This window comes from Salvelinus namaycush, chromosome 41, assembly GCF_016432855.1.
Source record: "Salvelinus namaycush isolate Seneca chromosome 41, SaNama_1.0, whole genome shotgun sequence".
NCBI lineage: Eukaryota > Metazoa > Chordata > Actinopteri > Salmoniformes > Salmonidae > Salvelinus > Salvelinus namaycush.
Window position 1 is genome coordinate 9,722,112 of NC_052347.1, and position 21,257 is coordinate 9,743,368.

Sequence of the window (21,257 nt, forward strand, 5' to 3'; positions counted from 1 at the left end):
TGTATGCAAATGTGAGAATATTGAAACACACATAGTGATACAAATGGATATATATCCTGATATCGGCATCACGACTGTCCTCCACGGCAAAAATAGCATCCACACACTAAATGCAAATGCCTGCTACCTGCACAGTCAATGCCAATAATCATCCCATCCCCCTCCTGCTTCCCCCATCGTTTCTTCAAGGCGGCGACATCTAAGGACACATCAAGGTCAGTCTGGGAGAGGAAGGCAGGAAAACACACCATTGTTGTGGGAGAGTCACATTGTGCAACACCATGCACACACACTCTAACATCATACACAAACACTAAACACATAAGTAGTAATTTTACACATACAAAAATATAATCACACATCAAATCAAATCTAATTTTATTTGATGCACCGTATTACATGCACCGAATACAACAGGTGCAGAACTTACAGTGAAATGCTTACTTACAAGACCTTAACCAACAATGCAGTTTTAAGAAAAATAAGTGTTAAGTAAAAAATAGATAAGTAAAAAAGGGAAAATATAAGTAACAAATAATGAAAGAGCAGCAGTAAAATAACAATAGTGGGGCTATATACAGGGGGTACCGGTACAGAGTCAATGTGCGGAGGCACCGGTTAGTGGAGGTAATTGAGGTAATATGTACATGTAGGTAGAGTTATTAAAGTGACTATGCATAGATAATAGACAGGGAGTAGCAGCAGCGTAAAAGAGGAGGGGGGGGGGGGCAATGCAAATAGTCTGGGTAGCCCTTTGATTAGCTGTTCAGGAGTCTTATGGCTTGGGGGTAGAAGCTGTTAAGAAGCCTTTTGGACCTTGCTGTGCGGGAGCAGAGAGAACAGTCTATGACTAGGGTGGCTGGAGTCTTTGACAATTTTAGGGCCTTCCTCTGACACCGCCTGGTATATACAGTGGGGCAAAAAAGTATTTAGTCAGCCACCAATTGTGCAAGTTCTCCCACTTAAAAAGATGAGAGAGGCCTGTAATTTTCATCATAGGTACACTTCAACTATGACAGACAAAATGAGAAAAAAAATCCAGAAAATCACATTGTAGGATTTTTAATGAATTTATTTGCAAATTATGGTGGAAAATAAGTATTTGGTCACCTACAAACAAGCAAGATTTCTGGCTCTCACAGACCTGTAACTTCTTCTTTAAGAGGCTCCTCTGTCCTCCACTCGTTACCTGTATTAATGGCACCTGTTTGAACTTGTTATCAGTATAAAAGACACCTGTCCACAACCTCAAACAGTCACACTCCAAACTCCACTATGGCCAAGACCAAAGAGCTGTCAAAGGACACCAGAAACAAAATTGTAGACCTGCACCAGGCTGGGAAGACTGAATCTGCAATAGGTAAGCAGCTTGGTTTGAAGAAATCAACTGTGGGAGCAATTATTAGGAAATGGAAGACATACAAGACCACTGATAATCTCCCTCGATCTGGGGCTCCACGCAAGATCTCACCCCGTGGGGTCAAAATGATCACAAGAACGGTGAGCAAAAATCCCAGAACCACACGGGGGGACCTAGTGAATGACCTGCAGAGAGCTGGGACCAAAGTAACAAAGCCTACCATCAGTAACACACTACGCCGCCAGGGACTCAAATCCTGCAGTGCCAGACGTGTCCCCCTGCTTAAGCCAGTACATGTCCAGGCCCGTCTGAAGTTTGCTAGAGAGCATTTGGATGATCCAGAAGGAGATTGGGAGAATGTCATATGGTCAGATGAAACCAAAATATAACTTTTTGGTAAAAACTCAACTCGTCGTGTTTGGAGGACAAAGAATGCTGAGTTGCATCCAAAGAACACCATACCTACTGTGAAGCATGGGGGTGGAAACATCATGCTTTGGGGCTGTTTTTCTGCAAAGGGACCAGGACGACTGATCCGTGTAAAGGAAAGAATGAATGGGGCCATGTATCGTGAGATTTTGAGTGAAAACCTCCTTCCATCAGCAAGGGCATTGAAGATGAAACGTGGCTGGGTCTTTCAGCATGACAATGATCCCAAACACACCGCCCGGGCAACGAAGGAGTGGCTTCGTAAGAAGCATTTCAAGGTCCTGGAGTGGCCTAGCCAGTCTCCAGATCTCAACCCCATAGAAAATCTTTGGAGGGAGTTGAAAGTCCGTGTTGCCCAGCAACAGCCCCAAAACATCACTGCTCTAGAGGAGATCTGCATGGAGGAATGGGCCAAAATACCAGCAACAGTGTGTGAAAACCTTGTGAAGACTTACAGAAAACGTTTGACCTCTGTCATTGCCAACAAAGGGTATATAACAAAGTATTGAGATAAACTTTTGTTATTGACCAAATACTTATTTTCCACCATAATTTGCAAATAAATTCATAAAAAATCCTACAATGTGGTTTTCTGGAATTTTTTTTCTCATTTTGTCTGTCATAGTTGAAGTGTACCTATGATGAAAATTACAGGCCTCTCTCATCTTTTTAAGTGGGAGAACTTGCACAATTGGTGGCTGACTAAATACTTTTTTGCCCCACTGTACATATTAATTAACCCTTCAACAACAACAACCCCCTATGTATATATCCCCCCCCCCCCCCCCCCCCCCCCCCCCCCCCACACACACACACACACAAACACACAAATGCAGTCACACACGCACCCTCAGGGTCAAGGCCCTATGGCGGTCTGTGGAGAAATAGGTCATTTGTCACACATCATGTCCTGGGGCAAAGGATGCATTATAGATGAGACCAAACAGTCTGTCTCAGTCAGCACTGCACTCACCACACACTCACTGCTGTGGAGGAAGGAGGGAGGAAGGAGGGAGGGATGGATGGAGAGATGACAACTCCTCAAAAGAAGGATGTTTCAGAAACATTGAGTACTATCCTGTCTAACACTACCACTGCCATGGCTGGGCTGTTTTTGTCTATACAAAACATGCCTATCTTTATTTTCAGAACATAACATTTCATGTTTGAAGTATATATTAAATATAATCACAGATCAATTCAGGAGCCAAATCCAAATATTCGCATTTGACTCAATACTAGTCCCCCATCTGCCCTGCACATGACTGGAACAGTAGAGGAAAACACAGCCAATAGGAAGGCGTCCCTCATTCAACACATTAGTCAGCTTTGGTGATTTCCTGCTTTGTTATTGGCCACATATTACGCCCTGATTTTAATGGTTTGCCATTTTTGTTTGTTTGTGCTGTGATTGGCTGCATTAAAATGGTAGACGCCCTGTGTGAATGTACACACACAGTCCTTTTTTCACAAGGACAAAAGCTAAAACACTGATCTTGTCCAATACAGCTTCAAGCGAGGGAAAATTAGGGATGAAGAAAAGACATGTAGAGAGAGTAGGGAAAGAGAGAGAGATGAGAGAGAAAGCTACTGTCTTCTGCTGCACCCATCTGTTCTGATAGTGCAGGTGGAGGCTCTATTCACTCAGCTCTGCATGTGTGTGTGGAGAGGGGGAGGCAGGAAGAAAGCAGAGAGAAGGAGGGAGTGGATGGATGGAGGGAGGGGGGCAGTGAGATGGGACGAGAAGGGGGGGGGGGGGGGGGGGGCTCCTGGTGATCTCTCCTGAAGGGGATAATGGGAGAGGAGCGCATTGCAATGGCTGCCGTGTAGTACCCTCCCTGCACAATTAGCCAATCAGGAGCGCGCTCTGCCAGCCAGAAGGACGCATAAAAGAAGAACATTGCAGCAGAGGCACAGAAGGAGACTGCAAGAGGAGCTGGGAATATTACACACAGAACACAGCCGAACCACAACACCCTCCCCTGGACACACCCTGCTGGGGATCACTGCTTCTCTTTTTTCTGAACCGTCGCCCACGCCACTCGGAGAGAAAGCTCTCCCTCATCATCATCCTGAAGAAAACCCCTTTCTCCTCATTTTCACCCTACAGAGGACACCTACCAATCTCCAAGGGCTGAGATTCCCCTGGTGAACATTGTCTTTTTTCCTTTTTTCTTTTTTTTCTTTTGGATTTGGACACCGCCTCTCCACAGTAAATACACAGGCCAGCTAATATAAAGACCACAGATCATAGCATTGACTCAACCTACAGCTTGAAGACCTGCGAAACGAAGAAGGACCTAGATCACTCTCATTGTATGTCAAGAATGGTTACTGTACGTATGCCCCATTTTTCTCTTCTATTTGCAAGGATGGTGGATGTTGTAGCAGCAGCATGCATGGCATAGGCTACATTCTGGAGCGCAGACCCTTTGTTTTCCACTTGATTGTATTGTACACAAACATATATACATGAATGCATATAGCCCTATGTATATATACACATATTGAATATGATACAATATGGTATCTATGATAGGCTAGCTAGCTATAATACTGGTATAAACAAACACACATGTATTACACACAATATTCATAAGCTATAGTGGCCTAAATAGGCTTATACTACTGCTCTCTCGGTTATGGGATATTGTCTTGACAAGATTAACGATCGATGCTGGCAATTAGTAATGTCATGCTGAGCGATGCGCCACGGCTGCCTGAGCGAGGCTCCATCCCTGCCTGCATCTTCGACGCTGGAGAGCAAAATGCATTATTCTGCCATTTTATGGAGGACGATATATTTGCTTATCATAGGCCCACTAGGCTATATCAAAATCCATGGCTGCATTATTTGTATACACATTTTTCGATAAGGGCGTAGGGGGCAGAGGGTGCTGAGGCCGCGTGCGGCGGCTGCTGCTGCTGAGCGGCGTAGAGAGTGGTGGGGGAAGGAATGTCTTTCTCCGCCTCCCCTGCCTGGCACAGCACAAGGATGCTCGAGACGGATTTCTGAGACAAAACATGATGCCTCGGAGGCTGAGGGCCCATCGAGAGCAAGGCAAAGAAAAAGGGTCGAGTCACTCAGTGAGGGGGAGGGGGGATTACGGATACATTGGTTTGGATTGAATCAGGCAAGTCAAAATTCCTAAGGGTTCTTGTTGCGATGCAACTGAGTAAATGGGATGGACATTTCAGAGGCCGCGAAACGAGGGATGGCGACTAGCGTTTTCTTTTTTTACAAGCCCATTTTTACCCATCCATCATAACAGTTATTTTAAAAAGCTAGCGCCTATTTGAATCACGCCTGTTAAAGGGTTTATGTAGCCTTAGCATAGTTAAATTAGCCTAGCTCATAGCCGACGGCCGAATTGGGCGTGCCTCTGCTGGACTCGAGCGCATAATGATGGCACGCGCTGGCTATTGGTCTCAAAGCTTTCATCTCCAAACATCCTCTTGACTTAATGGCGCTGCCTCCAATATATTCCTGTCAGCAGGTGGAATGATTTACCGTTGTATTGTTCTCATGGTTTATTAAAACTGGCGTGCAAGGAGCAAGCTAAATATATCAAATGTGATTAATTAACTACTTTTTATGCTCTATATTTATGCTTTATATAAAAGGCTATATATTTATCAGGTAGGCTTTATGTCTATATTCTATCGACTTAATTTACAGATTTTAATGACAGGTGCAGGTAGAACCCCATTTTCTATTTTAAATAATAGGGTGCTACAATATCCAAAGGGATATAATAATTTGTTGCAACCAAAAACACAAATACGGCCATTTAGAAATGATACGCAATATAGGCCAACATAAATGATCGAATGACCATTCCATGGGACTTGGTAGCCTACTGCAATGCTCGTGTAGGCCCAAAATAAAATATAGTAGCCCACATAATATAGCACGAGCACGACCATGTTTATAAACTGAAGAGCAGACTTATTTTGCAAGTCCTCAATCTTTGAGATCATAGTAATGCAATTATTTCAATCAATAGTCCACTTGATAATTACTTAGACCTATAGCCTCAATATGTTTCAGCTGTCCTTATTGAATAGTAGCCTATTTCTATTTCATCAGTGTTTGCCCGTGGAGCTGGGCTAACAGGCAGGCCCAGAGCCCAGTCAGCGTCATGCACGTAGGCCTATAGCTCCTGTCCACATGTTCCGCAGTCCTCCGTGAGCATTGCCTGTACTGCAGTGCCAAGCAAATAAAACAGTTGAGTCAGATAACCTTCCCGGGGCACTTCCGCGATTCAAGGACAAGGACAGCAGAGGCCACCAAGTGTAAACGAGCCTAAATAGAACTGACGCTATGAGTTTATAATATAAGATGTATCCTGTATTTACATGTATTGTCAAATTATTTCGTCAAGAAAATCAATCCACCATGGAGTATGACTGGAGGGCAAAATCAGGTTTAGCCTAAATAGATTTGGATTTATTTTGAAATACTCTATATTTACTTCTTCAAGATGGCCTATAGGGAACTGAAATAGACTCGTAGGCCTACATAAGAATAAGAGACCTCAATTGCTATGTTGTCACGCAAACCATGCATGGTATAGCCTAGCCTACTACTGTCCTCGTAAATTGAGTAGCCATGGTCGTGGAAATAATACAGCACAAGGAAAATATCTACTAAACTGAGCGAAGATAATTTTATAGGCCTCATTTGATTTTTTCCCTCTAATATGTCCTAAAAATATATGTTGTACATTATTATTGTTATTATTATTATTATTAGGCGTATGATTGACTTACTGGAGCGAAATTATGTTGGCAATTGTGGCGTTCATTGTTCCCGGAGCGTCCTGCAGCCCCTGGCCATGACACAAAGCGCTACTGTTTACATTAATATTCATAGAGCTGCCATAGTCTCTGCGCGAAGAGAAGAGGAGGAACGGGTGGCTCTTTTGTTTGGTTGTTTCAATACCTTTATTCAGCAAAAAGGGGCTCGGGTTTGTGAATTCCTACAGAGCGCACATGTCTTGTTTTCACAAAATAAGGGGAAGGGGTAGAAGATGTTGCGTAATATAAATGCGAACATTTTTAAATGCGTGAAAAGAAGCGAATGAAGCATTTTGAAATGTTACAGAAAAGGCTTGATGGTTTGGACAATGCATTCTGGCCTCTAACGGAATCGCCTGAAAGCCACTCCCTACTTCAGCACTCTGGATAGCGCCCCTGGTTTCAACGAAAGCTACACACACAAACACACTCACAGGGAATTTGCAACATGTCTTACGTCTGTGTCATAAAATGCATTGACAAACGGGTAAATTATTTTAAAATATCAAATTTGTCTAATAATACACTGAAAGAAAATGATATATATATATATATATATATATAGGCCTATTAAAAATGAGTGTTAGTGCAGAGCGTTAGTTACTGACTGTATGTAGGCTAAGGTTGTGAGTGTTGGGCTGTGACTTATGTTGTCCTGTTGTTTTACAGCTGCCACCATGATCCCTTTAAGCTGGAGAGAGTGTGGCTAATGCCTTTTGTTTAGGATAATCCTGTAATCTGTGTTATTTAGAAGGCCCATTTACAACCCCAGCCTAGAATCCACTTGCGATTCAGGCCTTCCAAAATAATGATTGATGTATATTTTAAAAACAAAGAGAAAAAAGGGTGAGAAAGAGAAAAAAGGCCTTTCTCTTGAGCTAAACCTTAGTTTAGTGAATTGCCTGTCTTTGGTGGTTCCATGAAATTAGATTTTCAAATGTATTTCCTCGTTTTCAAGTTACTCAAATGAGACTAATGCACTACCATTTTAGGCGGGTTGTATTGTGGTAGAACAGTGTCTGCAATAGTGTTTTACTGATGAAAAAGAGAACCCAACAACTCCTAAATAACATGAAATATTCAGAACCTAGTATTTTCTGATGGTGTTGTTGCCAACAGGAAAGAACCTTTTTTAATTCTCTCTCTTAAATTATCTCTCTCAGAGATAGAGGTTATTTTCCACGACTCGCCCAGTACAGTGCGACTGCATCACCCATGAATGACTGTGTTGTCACCAGTGGTAGGACTAACAGGAAGTGTGTGTAGCAGTAATATAGTTCCCCATATCAGTGGGTAGATCAACAGAGGCCTCCTGACCTCCCATTCTTTGCTAAGAGAGAATTTGTTGTATTTATTTGTTACTGCCACAACCTGATTTATTTTCTCTTGGGTTGATTTACGGATAACAATCTTCCGAGCAATGTTTTTTTTTATGCTAGGAATGTTCCTGAACATGAAAAGAGTCGATGCCAAGCACATTTGACATTATCAGAAGAATCTAATGACAAGTCCCTTTTTAGAATATAGAGAGCAGTCTTGACTCCAATGTTTGGACTCCAATGTATGGACCTGTGTTTGATTCCATTAGTACACTTAGGAACAATGAGGCCTAGCATGAGAATCTCAGTTCCATCTGAACCCAGTCTTCTGGCTGATACAATTACAGTGATTTCCGTAAAGGGTAATCACATCACATGCTTTGACCTTTATCGGGACATGACAAAATCTGGCCTGAATACTGTATGTGGCAGACTGCTGCTTTTCCTCTTAGGACAAGTCTTCACCTTCCATTTGTAGGAAAGCAACAGCAGTCATGTATATAGACAAGGAGAAAGCCAATTTGAAGAAGACGACGCTGCCAGTATCTGTATTTACATTTGGGTCATGTAATGTTGCTGTGTATTGTAATTGAGCATTGTCAAGTGTAGGTGGTCTGTGTGCTGTGCTCGCTCCACTCGGAAGGCAGAGAGAGGGGAGGAGGTAGGGCTCTGGGCTCTTGTTTGCGTGCGAGTCTGGGTCCATGTGTAGGCGATGCTGATGATGCAGTCCATTAAATATTAAGGGAGATCTCTCAGGTCCTAGAAATAGAAAAAGAAAGGCACATCTAGTGCCGGGACAAGGAGAAGAAGAGCTGACCCAATCAACAGCAGAAATCTGAAAGTGTTGGGGGTTGTGTGTTTAATGCGTTTGTGTGTGGTTACTCTCTTTGTTGTCATTCATCATGATTAGCAACAGAATTAATGAACAGAATTAGCCTATCAGAGGTGGGCTGGTTAGGCATTTATCTATGACCTGATGGGTTATTGCCTACATCCTTGCCATATCAGTACTTGGATATTGTTATGGGTGTAGTTGATATTTTCTCCTAATTTCTTTGTAAAGGCTAACATGTTCTGATGAAAATTACGACTTGTTCTATTTGTAGCATCCTAAAAGCACTCTTCTGTTTTTCTCATCCTCCTGCTTGTTGGCATGGAGATCTCAGGGTGATGTTAGATGTTGCTTGTGTCAGCCAGTCTCTCCCTCTGTGTCTCTGTGGCCAGTCTGAGCCTGGGAATTATATAACTTTAGAACTTGTCACTGTGGATGCCTGGACTGCCACACTGAGGTCTATTTCAGTTGACAAATCAAATTTGCTGGGATTCGGTGTCTTTCTGCAAAGGGCTGTAATATTTGGTCAGTTCTGTGGCAAATTCAGAAAATATTCATATTTATTTTAGTTTCGGACGTTTGTGTGTTACATGGTGACACATATTAGATAGATACATTTTATGAATCTATTTATCATACCCATGTGGACTATTTGTTCTTTCCCATTATGCATGAAGGATGATCTTTTAACTGGGTATTGTAGAGCCTTCTGTCCATGTTCTGTTCCAGTGCAGTACATAGATCAGCAGATCATACTGCTCTAGTCGAGACCAAAGAAGTCCATAACATGTGTACTGTACGATGGATGGCTAGTCTACTTTGCAGCAGCTCTCATGTGCTGCTTAGATATGTGTGTTTGCAGTGTTTTATTTTTAGGCTGTCATAATTCACTCCCTTTCCCTCTCCCGCTTCCTCTCCCTCTGATGTTCTCTCCCTGTCAATGTCAATTTGACTTAAATATATTCTCTGCTTCCGCAAAGCCATCGAATATTAATACATGGAGAAAAACAATATCTGCCCAACAGAGATGGATTATTTCGTTCTCTCTGCCTCTATCTTTCTGTCCGCGCACGCACGCACGCATGCACGCACGCACGCACGCACGCACCCACGCGCACGCACGCACACACACACACACACACACACACACACAACCAGAAGTCAGTCAGCCATTAGCAACAGTCTTGAAGCCGCTGTTACCTGGGCAACATGGTTAAAGGTACAGCTCAAGGCAGAAATCAGGTTAGACAGAGGAGAGAGAGAGACAGAGAGAGAGAGAGCGAGACAGAGAGGGGCATGAGCACGGAGGGGGGGAAACAAGATGGGGGACACTAAGAGCTACAACAGGGCTTGGGGAATATCATCAAAGCAATGAATGCTTTTAGAGTAATATGTCCATAGCAGGGGAAAGGAACACTACTCAGTCTCCTCCATTAAGTTGAATGGATAAACATCAAAAGAAAACCCTGCCACGCAAAAGGGAAAATGACGAACATAGGCTATAACCAAAACAACAGACAAACAGTAGTAAAGCTGCTGGTAATATTGTATCTTACTCAAATCATTCTAGAAGCTTAGGCCACGCTGTGAGACCTCTGGAGCTTTGGCGGTAGACGCCTTATAACACCCACCAGTCTGAGACCTGCAGTCACCATGCCAGCCAGGCTCACAGATACCAGCTTGAATAATGGTACTTATTTAAACCACACTTTCCAGGTACACTATACCAGGAAATGGAACAGGGAGCCAAAATGAATATTTGTATCAGTTTGGGTGGAGCCCAGGAGGCCAGTAGTACAGGGAGGACATCTTTGTACTAGCTTGTTTACACAGTCTGTCAAAAGATAGTTATATTCTAGACAGAATGGTGAAAAGGAGGAGCGGATGAATGGAATAGATGGAGCAGGGAGAGAGGGAGAGAAAAGAAAAGGAGAGAGAGCGGGAAGTTTAGTTTCTGACCTGCACACACAGATGTTCCATGAAGACAATCCCCTGTGGGTCAAATTAAGCAACATGGTGTACTCCAGAGCAACACACAATGACACCAACACACCTCTAGTGGGCACAAATACACACTCACTCATTCCATCCACTCGCACAAACAAGTTTGAGTCGGAGTCACAAACACGCACTTCCAAAAGAAAGTGAGCACACTAAAACCCAGAATGTATTTTTCCGGTTGAAACGTTCCATGTTGCTACATGACAGCCTTCAGAGACGTTAGGCCTGAGCAGATTAGACAATGTCACTTTCTCTTTTGTCTGCCATGTCAACCTCCCCATCCCAAAGCCCACTGCCCCACCTGCCCCACCACCACCAATACTTAGGACCCCGTAATGATGTAATGCTGTTTGACCCTGTGGCTGGATGGATGGATGGAGGCTGGTGGATGGGAGGAGGAAACAGGGGAAAAAGGACTGTGACATCTGCAGGGCCAGAGGCAGAGAGAGAGAGAAAGAGCGGGGGAGGAGAGGGGGGGGGGGGGCAGGGAGGGGGTAGAGAGGGGTCTGTGTGTAGCCTACTGCTATCCCTGCCTCGCATCCTTCCACCCCCTCAGCTGATGTCTGACCTCTTCCTTAGCTGACAATGACAGAGCGGACATTCATTCAATGAGTCTATATTAAAGGCCTTCTAACAACACCCCACCATTACTCTACTGTGTGTTATTACTGCGGATGTATATTATTTGTACACAGGGTTCTATATTCTTCCTTTTCCTCAGCAGATAATCAGCACCATGGAAACCCAGGTGTCCAACGGTCCGAGCGGAACCAGCCTCCCTAACGGGCCAGTCATCAGCACCAACGGTGCCACAGACGACAGCAAGACCAACCTAATCGTCAACTACCTGCCTCAGAACATGACCCAGGAGGAATTCAAGAGCCTGTTTGGTAGCATCGGAGAGATTGAATCCTGCAAACTGGTCCGAGACAAGATTACAGGTATTCATGATGCTTCAGCAGGTACAGTTGATGAATAGACAGACAAACAAAATCTATTTCTAGTTGGAGGATAACAAATAATCACATACAGCATATGTACCTGTAGGTACAGTTATTTTGGTGCAAAAACAGTTTCTAAAGGACCATTATCGATATCTGTTTTCAACGATTTAGGCCAGAGTTTGGGCTATGGGTTCGTAAACTATGTGGATCCCAATGACGCAGACAAGGCCATCAACACACTCAACGGTCTCAAACTGCAGACCAAAACAATTAAGGTAAGAGCACCTCTCCTTCCTGCTTTTCAACCTGCGCCACTCTCCATCTTCTCTGCTTCAATGCGCTGTGGAAGACCAGGAAAGGCAAGGAGCAACTCAAAGAAAGGGAGGTGGCGAGAGAGGCAGAGAGAGGCAGATGTGACAAGAGGGGAAGGAGGAAAAAACAGGAGGGGTCGCAGGAACAAAGGAAGTGAGCAGAACAAGAAATGAGAGAGGGAGAGTGGAGAGAGGGAGAGTGGAGGTCAGAAAGCAAGGGGCTAGCAGCATGCAGAGGTGATTGTGATGGAAATGTAATCAGGGAGTCTCACTGTGGGGCACGGGGGTCAGTTCAGGCTCCCCCATCTGCCTCCAATCTGGCCTAATTAGGGGGCTTCTTTGTCCCCAATATGGATGGGGGGGAGGAGCGGGAGGGAGAGGAGGTGAGGGGGCAGATTAAACACTACTCCATCCGTCCCTCCGGCCCCCTCCTCCCACCTGATCAAAGTAGATCATAGATTGGGATAAAGTGCAGGCTTAGTTCAAATCAGACTTCTGAAAGACTGGGGCAGAGAGAGTCAACAGCATCAGGAGCTGGGTTGGGCTGTTGGAGTTATACAGACAGGTGGCAAATCATATTGTTAATCATTATTTGTACAATATGTTTTAGTTACATTACTGTACAAATACACATATATTGTATTTAGGGGGCAATAATATCATTATTACTACTGTTAGTAATATAATATCAAAATAATTGGGCCGATATAAATTACAGAAAATGTATACATTTTATGGTTGTTATTAATATTGTTGTTAATGTTGTTATTACAATTGTTAAAATATGTATGTTTTTATATTATCAGGAGGGCTATTTTGAAAATCAATGATTATTATACAGCCATAAAACAATGACCAAGCAAATGTCATATTTCCACCAAAGCATTGTAAGATGGAGGGAGGGGGCAGGAGGAGTAAATGGTAGGGGGTAGCTTGGGGAACAGAATGCCAATGGCAGGATTAGGGGCCATATGGGCTGCAGGCACCATCTGTACTGTGGGAGAGACAGGGAGAGGGTTAATTATAGGGTAGCCTCCGCTACCCCTCTCCCATTCTCTAGCACCCCCAATCACTGCATCACACACCCTGTCCACACGCACTCTACACAATACTGGAGTCCTGCACACTCACTGCACCATTTAGAATGAGTAGAACTTTATTCTCTACACTCAATGGGTCAAATACATCCATCGGCTATGTGTTGTGCGAGGCATGATAATACTCAATATTGTCTGGACATGTCAATCTAAATGTTCACTGTCACTAGAAATGTCCCATATTTATATCTAAAACACATTCATTCAAGTTATACTGTACTTGTATATGTGTGTATGTGTTTATATAATAAGGAGTGAATGTTTTAGTGAGTTGACAGTCGGGGATGCTGTCTTGTGATCTATTTATATTGTTTGCTGGTTGCCAGTGGAGCTGTTCTCCCTCGAGGCTGGAAACAAAGGAAAGAGGCAAGACAGGGAGGGGAGATCAGCCTATCTCTGGCAACACTCGCTCCTTCTCCCTCCATCCGAAACAAACAGACAGACCACTCACAACAATGCACTGACTCTCACTATCTATCATACTCTCTCACTGGCTTTCATACACGCCAACACATGAATATGTAGACGTTTTCATAATCAATCTAAGTCACACTATAGTCTCACCATAGAATACTAATGTTAACTTTGCACAACAGTGGACACAATCAGTCACAAAGCGTTCCAAAAAACAGTCACACACATTGACAAAAAAAGACGAGTAAAATGAATATTCATGCATTGCTACAGGGCCAGCAGCATACCACCCTGCATCCCACTGCTGGCTTGTTGCTGAAGCTATGCAGGGTTGGTGTTGGTCATTCCCTGGATGGGACACCAGATGCTGCTGGAAGTGGTGTTGGAGGGCCAGTAGGAGGCACTCTTTCCTCTGGTCTAAAAAAAATATCCCAATGCCCCAGGGCAGTGATTAGGGACATTGCACTGTGTAAAGTGCTGTCTTTCGGATGGGATGTTAAACAGGTGTCCTGACTCTCTGTAGTCACTAAAAGATCCCATGGCACTTATTGTAGGGGTCTTAACCCTGGTATCCTGGCTAAAATCACAATCTGGCCCTCATAATGTCACCTAATCATCCCCAGTTTAAAATTGGATCATTCATCTATTCTCCTAGGTTGTTGCTGTAAATGAGAATGTGTTCTCAGTCAACTTACCTGGGTAAACAAATGACTATATGGTTTTATGTAAAGATATGGGAAACCTTTGATTTGATATCAGTGTTAAAATGTGTGTTTCTTTGATGTGTTGTAGGTATCGTACGCCCGCCCCAGTTCAGCTTCTATCCGTGATGCCAACCTGTATGTGAGCGGTCTGCCTAAGACCATGACCCAGAAGGACATGGAGCAGCTGTTCTCCCAGTACGGACGCATCATCACCTCCCGCATCCTGGTGGACCAGGTTACAGGTACAGCCTTAACTCACTTCTGGCACAACTGACCCCTACTCTAACCTACCATTAGCCTATTCTAACGTACCCCTGACCTACTCTAACATACCCCTGACCTACCCTAACTCTACTCTAACATACCCCTGATCTACCCTAACGTACCCCAGACCTACCCTAACTCTACTCTAACATACCCCTGATCTACCCTAACATACCCCTGACCTAACCTAACTCTACTCTAACGTACCCATGACCTACTCTATCATACCCCTGACCTACCCTAACTCTAAAGTACCCCTGACCTACCCTAACTCTACTCTAACGTACCCCTGACCTACCCTAACTCTACTCTAACATACCCCTGATCTACCCTAACGTACCCCAGACCTACCCTAACTCTACTCTAACATACCCCTGATCTACCCTAACTTACCCCTGACCTACCCTAACTCTACTCTAACATACCCCTAACCTACCCTAACTCTACTCTAACATACCCCTGACCTACCCTAACATACCCCTGACCTACACTAACTATACTCTAACATACCCCTGATCTACCCTAACGTACCCATGACCTACTCTATCATACCCCTGACCTACCCTAACTCTAACCTACCCTAACTCTAACGTACCCCTGACCTACCCTAACTCTACTCTAACGTACCCCTGACCTACCCTAACTCTACTCTAACATACCCCTGATCTACCCTAACGTACCCCAGACCTACCCTAACTCTACTCTAACATACCCCTGATCTACCCTAACGTACCCCTGACCTACCCTACCCTAACTCTACTCTAACATACCCCTAACCTACCCTAACTCTACTCTAACATACCCCTGACCTACCCTAACTCTACTCTAACATACCCCTGACCTACCCTAACTCTACTCTAACATACCCCTGACCTACCCTAACTCTACTCTAATGTACTCCTGATCTACCCTAACTCTACTCTCACATACCCCTGACCTACCCTAACTCTACTCTAACGTACCCCTGACCTACCCTAACTCCACTCTAACATACCCCTGACCTACCCTAACATACCCCTGATCTACCCTAACGTACCCCTGACCTACCCTAACTCTACTCTAACGTACCCCTGACCTACCCTAACTCCACTCTAACATACCCCTGACCTACCCTAACGTACCCCTGATCTACCCTAATGTACCCCTGACCTACCCTAACTCTACTCTAACGTACCCATGACCTACTCTATCATATCCCTGACCTACCCTAACTCTAACCTACCCTAACTCTACTCTAACGTCCCCCTGACCTACCCTAACTCTACTCTAACGTACCCCTGACCTACCCTAACTCTAACCTACCCTAACTCTACTCTAACGTCCCCCTGACCTACCCTAACTCTACTCTAACGTACCCCTGACCTACCCTAACTCTACTCTAACGTACCCCTGACCTACCCTAACTCTACTCTAACGTACCCCTGACCTACCCTAACTCTACTCTAACGTACCCCTGACCTACCCTAACTCTACTCTAACGTACCCCTGACCTACCCTAACTCTACTCTAACGTACCCCTGACCTACCCTAACTCCACTCTAACGTACCCCTGACCTACACTAACTCTACTCTAACATACCCCTGATCTACCATGGACTTATCCTTACCTACTCTAACTTACCTCCCCCTAACCAACTGTAACCCTACTCTAACCTTTCCCATCTCGTTGGACCAAGTCAGAGTCATGACTCACCCCTCAGGTGCTAACATTAGCTTGCTTTCTGACCCCGGAGCAGGTATATCGCGAGGAGTGGGCTTCATCCGGTTTGACAAGCGGAACGAGGCGGAAGAGGCCATCAAGGGCCTGAACGGCCAGAAGCCCCTGGGCGCAGCCGAACCCATCACGGTGAAGTTCGCCAACAACCCCAGCCAGAAGACGGGCCAGGCCCTGCTCACCCAGCTGTACCAGACCGCTGCACGCCGCTACACTGGCCCTCTGCACCACCAGACTCAGCGCTTCAGGTACTGCCCCCACCACCACCCAATCCCTGCTCTGACCTGTCTGTCATCTGACCTGACACACCTGCCCTGCTGGAACGAGCACTACGGCGCTCGCTCATCCTATCTTCCTCTCTTTCTCTCCCTCTTTTTTCTTGACTTTCTTTTAAACTGCAGCCTCATCCCTCCATTTGGAAAGGGACCAGATCCAAATAACAGCACAAAACCAATGTAAGAGACCCCCAATGTATCAAAGCACAAATCAAATGAAAACAAAAGCAAAGTGCTCCAAACCAGTCAAATAACATAGTATCTACTAAACAAGATGAAGAAATTACATTTAAATGAATCAGACAATGCAGATCTCCAACACACACACACACACTTATCTGCACATTAACAAACTGATTTGCATAGTGCGTTGTTGTGGTTCGCCAAGGCTAGGACGTGCGCTCTGTGATGGGTTGCTGTTGGGATAGACAGAGTGCTCCTCTACAGTACAGTGATGGGCGCCCTCTGGAGGCCAGCTGGCAGAGGAGCAGGAGCTGCATGTGAAAAGGCCTTCCTCCTCTCAGACCTCACCACTAACGTCTCCACCCCCTTCATTTCTCCCTCTTGCGTTGCAGACTCGACAATTTACTAAACGCCAGCTACGGAGTCAAGAGGTAAATGCCAAAGGTGTACTTTGTCAAATAAAAAAAGATACAAAAAAAATACATCCATGCCTAAGAACAAACCTCAAACAAAGTGACTGGAATACCACCTGCTGCCTTCACCTTGAAATGACAGATTATGCAAATATTCCCTAATTCCCTATTCACACTGCCCATTAAACAGAGAAGTTATGTAACAACCAGTCCAGACAGTATAACAAATCTAAATATGCTAAGCAGTGTCTAGGGTTGTCTAACAGCAGGGTATTCTGGCATGGCTTTGTTTATAATCTTTTGGTTCTTTTGGTTTGATTACGTAATGGAACTGATGTGTGTGTATTTCTTTATGAACTAACATTATCAGTTTCGGTTTTACTTTAATGTCCCTTTTATTCCACCAGCATGGACATACCAGATTGCGTTTGCGTCTTCTTCTGTTTGCTCCAATTTTCCTATGATTTGATTGGAATTTGCTTTCATCCCTCTCTAGGTTTCTGTGTTTTGTTCAATATTGTGATTTCCGTTAAACATTGTGATTTCTGTGTCTAATTTTCGCAGAGGCTTTGGTCAGCAGAGACTATGACTAAAATATGCAGAGTGTGGGTGTTTGTGTGTCATAGAAGCACAGTGTGCTGTTTTGTGTGGAAGCAGGTAATCTGGAACCACTGTGGTGCCCTGCCCACACATATATTTATCTATCTACTCACTGCAGAAAAAATGGGGATGGAGATCGATTGGGTCACCAGACAGACTCCATGCCCCTCCGACTACCAAGCCTTCAGCGCATATCGTAGCTAGAAACATGGCCAGTATATAGAGATGATTGCTGTGTGGAACTTCAGAATGACACCCAATGTAGTTCTCCCTCTCTCCTTCCTAGGTTCTCCCCCATCACCATCGACAGCATGACCAGCCTGGCGGGAGTCAACCTGACCGGGCCCACCGGAGCCGGCTGGTGCATCTTCGTCTACAACCTATCGCCCGAGGCTGACGAAAGCGTCCTGTGGCAGCTGTTTGGGCCCTTCGGCGCCGTTACAAACGTCAAGGTCATCCGTGACTTCACCACCAACAAATGTAAGGGCTTCGGCTTCGTCACCATGACCAACTACGACGAGGCAGCCATGGCCATCGCTAGTCTCAACGGCTACCGCTTGGGAGACCGCGTGCTGCAGGTCTCCTTCAAGACCAGCAAGCAACACAAGGCCTGAGAGAGAGAGAGCTGCTAGCTGACGCCAGCTCCTTCAGCCAGCAGGAAGCGCCACTGAGCTCCCTGTTACTATCACTCTACATGGGCCTGGACTGAGTCTCTCTCTCTGATGCACACTCACCCACACACAGCCCTATACACATACATACACACACTATCAGACATGCACACACTATTAGACATATTTACACATACCAACATACACAAAGTCAGAGTTTCAAACAAATACACTAGTAGAGTTTTTCTTTTCTCTTTACACAACATGCTAGTCCTTCCCTACGTTTGCCTGGATTGAATTAGTGGAGGTGCGTTGGGTAGTTGGTCTCTGGGGGTGGGGGTAAGAGGCCTCGATGAGGGAGACAGTCTAACGAATGTGACAGAGAATGTGCGCTGAGTGCTTTGATTGAATTCAGGCAAATAATGACAAAAACTGCTGAAACAAAATTATCAAAAATCTAAAATGAACTACAAATATGTGCAATTTAAACCCCAAACTCTTACCCCACGAACTATCCCATTATCTTGCTGGAGAGAGTGTAGTCACTTTTTTTTACACTTGGGCATTTTGAATCGGTGATTTTTTTTAGATCAAAGAAAATTAATTAAAAACAGTGTTCTCTTATATACGTATATTAAAATATAACTATATATTCAATATTTAAGGTGGTTATAATAGCCGAGTATGTAAGCATTTTCTAGAAACTTTGACTACTGTTTCCTGGCTCAACATTAGGTAGGTTGTGACTAGCTTTGGGGCAGTTTCTCTACCCTATTAAGGACAGATCCAATACGATTTAGGTTATCAAACTGAACAGATACTGGTCACAAAGACAAGCAGCCTGAAGGCCACCATAATTACACCCTCACTACACAACACAACACAGTCACACATCAGCCCTGTTAGGGGGAAAACAACACTAGAATACTGAACATCACTGACATCTAAGAATCGCCCTGTATTTTTTCACTCTGGTTCTTCTATTCAGAGTAGAATGGATGGATTCCACCACAAACAGAGCTGTCTGTGTGAACAACGTAGAGCATTGTCCCAGCTAGTGTTCCCATGGAGACCGTGTTCATGTACAATTCTCTGAGAGACTAGGGACCGTGAGTTTAGAGCAAAGTCATTTCACCAAATCACAGAGCCACTTTACCAAAACACCCAACCAGATATAACACCCCTCCAAGGGAATGAGAAGGTTTTTACAATTCAGTGGAAATTTCTAATCACTCTCATTATAACCCTGCCTGCCCTGTCAAAATAGAAGAAACCAAGCCTGCAGAAACCAACAGTGACAAGTTTGTTTATCTCACATTGGAAACTCAAAAAACATTTTTTTGTTGATTTGCAACATCTGATCGGCACTATCACCTAGCTGGAATTTAAAAAATATCAACAAACCCATGGAAATAATTTATGACACCCCTTGAGGAAAATATAACGACAAAATAGTCTTGGTGACTGTCTGTTAGAAACATCCGACAAGACGTTTCATGGGGAGAGATAGGATTACAATATAAAGACATCTGCATATAATAGATTAAATAAGGTAAAGTGTGTTCAAGACATTTTTGCTTTTCTAAATAACGCTGTGTTAGCCAAAGAGGACAACCATCTCTTTGAAAGGATTACTTTAGAGATAAATCTATTTTTATACATACAAATGAACAAGACCTTGTGCTGAATTTTTACAGATTCTTAAAACTCTGAAAAACTGGGACACCGCATGGCTGTATTTTAAGCCCTTTGATCTTTGAGAGAGAGGGAGGAGCGCGTGCATGCGGTGTATAGGTGGGGGTCGAGGGAAGGGGGCGATGAAGAAAAGTTCTCACACAACCTTACTTTTTCAACCACAACCTATAAACAAACTATTGAAATAGCAAAAAAAGAACATAAACAAAGACATCGGAATAGAACAAATACACATCAGCACAAACCAATTCAATGATTAGGAATCAAACGTTACAGAGACAAATCTGCATTACTAATACTGCAATCTTTGAGTGTAAACTAGACAAACACATATCACTTTCTCTGAAGTTGCGTACAGTCAGTGTTGCTTCAATGATTGTACAGTGAAGTGTTATCGCTTTCACAGGAGACACTTAAATCAGGCTGCAGTAAAGACAGTCAGTCAGGCCCCATGATTTGTCCTCACAGACATCTTGGGCTGGTTCGAAACAGAAAGGCTTGAAGTAGATTCTCAATAAAGCCTCCTTTCAATGCAAAGATGATTAGGTATATTTGAATGAAGATTTAGCCAAAGAATTTGGAATATGAGTGTCAATAAGAAATAATTCAGTCTATACTATTACTAACTGCTCCCCTGATAATTCTTCTATAAACCATTATCATTTATTGCATGAAGATCCCTTATCATTTTAAATCCCCATAGCGCTTGCAGAAATATCTGTTGTTCATATCAAATTATATCAGAACGGACTAATATCTTTTGGTTAACATATCTGTTGAGTAGATATAATTTAGCCCATTTGCACAGGTGCTTACCACAAACCTACAACAATGTAAACAAAGAATTCACCTTTCAGCAAAAACCACGACAGTTCCACACAAGTGTCTCTTGAACCTCAATACTGTAATACTCATACCATCCACTCACAATAGGAATCCAATACATCAGAGTATGACAGCATTGTTTCAGTTTAACCCTCAGCCTCTGTCTAACTCTGACCATTCCATTTCTTACTGTGCCCCAGTAGTATATTGGTGGTGTGCCAACCAAAACAAACATGAAAGGTCATACATTAACACCCTGTCATAATCTAACTCCACACCTCCCTTCCCCATTCAATCAGTTGTGCCCATACTCAAGAGAAGGTAGCACAGTAGGACTGATACAGCATCACTTTAAGAGACCAGATGTGAATCTTGGGAACAGAACAGCAAATAGGCCACGTTGTTGAGCTGCAGTTGAAGAAGTAGTCCCACTGGTGATATGGGGTAGAGTTCCAGCCCAGTTCCC

The 21,257-nt window shown here is 43.9% G+C and overlaps 1 protein-coding gene across 3 annotated transcripts; it reads left to right on the plus strand.

The window, feature by feature from the left end:
* The first annotated feature begins 4,116 nt into the window (after window positions 1–4,116).
* LOC120034418 (ELAV-like protein 3) lies at window positions 4,117–18,274 on the plus strand. Of its 3 annotated transcripts, none has more exons than XM_038980966.1 (7): window positions 4,117–4,125; window positions 11,466–11,682; window positions 11,857–11,960; window positions 14,300–14,453; window positions 16,209–16,437; window positions 17,040–17,078; window positions 17,947–18,274. In XM_038980966.1, exons 1-7 carry the CDS (start codon window positions 4,117–4,119, stop codon window positions 18,272–18,274), a joined length of 1,080 nt encoding a protein of 359 aa, XP_038836894.1. The 3 variants fall into 3 exon arrangements, with proteins under 3 accessions (XP_038836894.1, XP_038836896.1, XP_038836897.1); XM_038980969.1 differs by lacking the exon at window positions 4,117–4,125 and adding an exon at window positions 17,715–17,717 and having other exon boundaries at window positions 11,463–11,682; window positions 16,212–16,437; XM_038980968.1 differs by lacking the exon at window positions 17,040–17,078 and having other exon boundaries at window positions 16,212–16,437.
* Window positions 18,275–21,257: the final 2,983 nt, after the last annotated feature.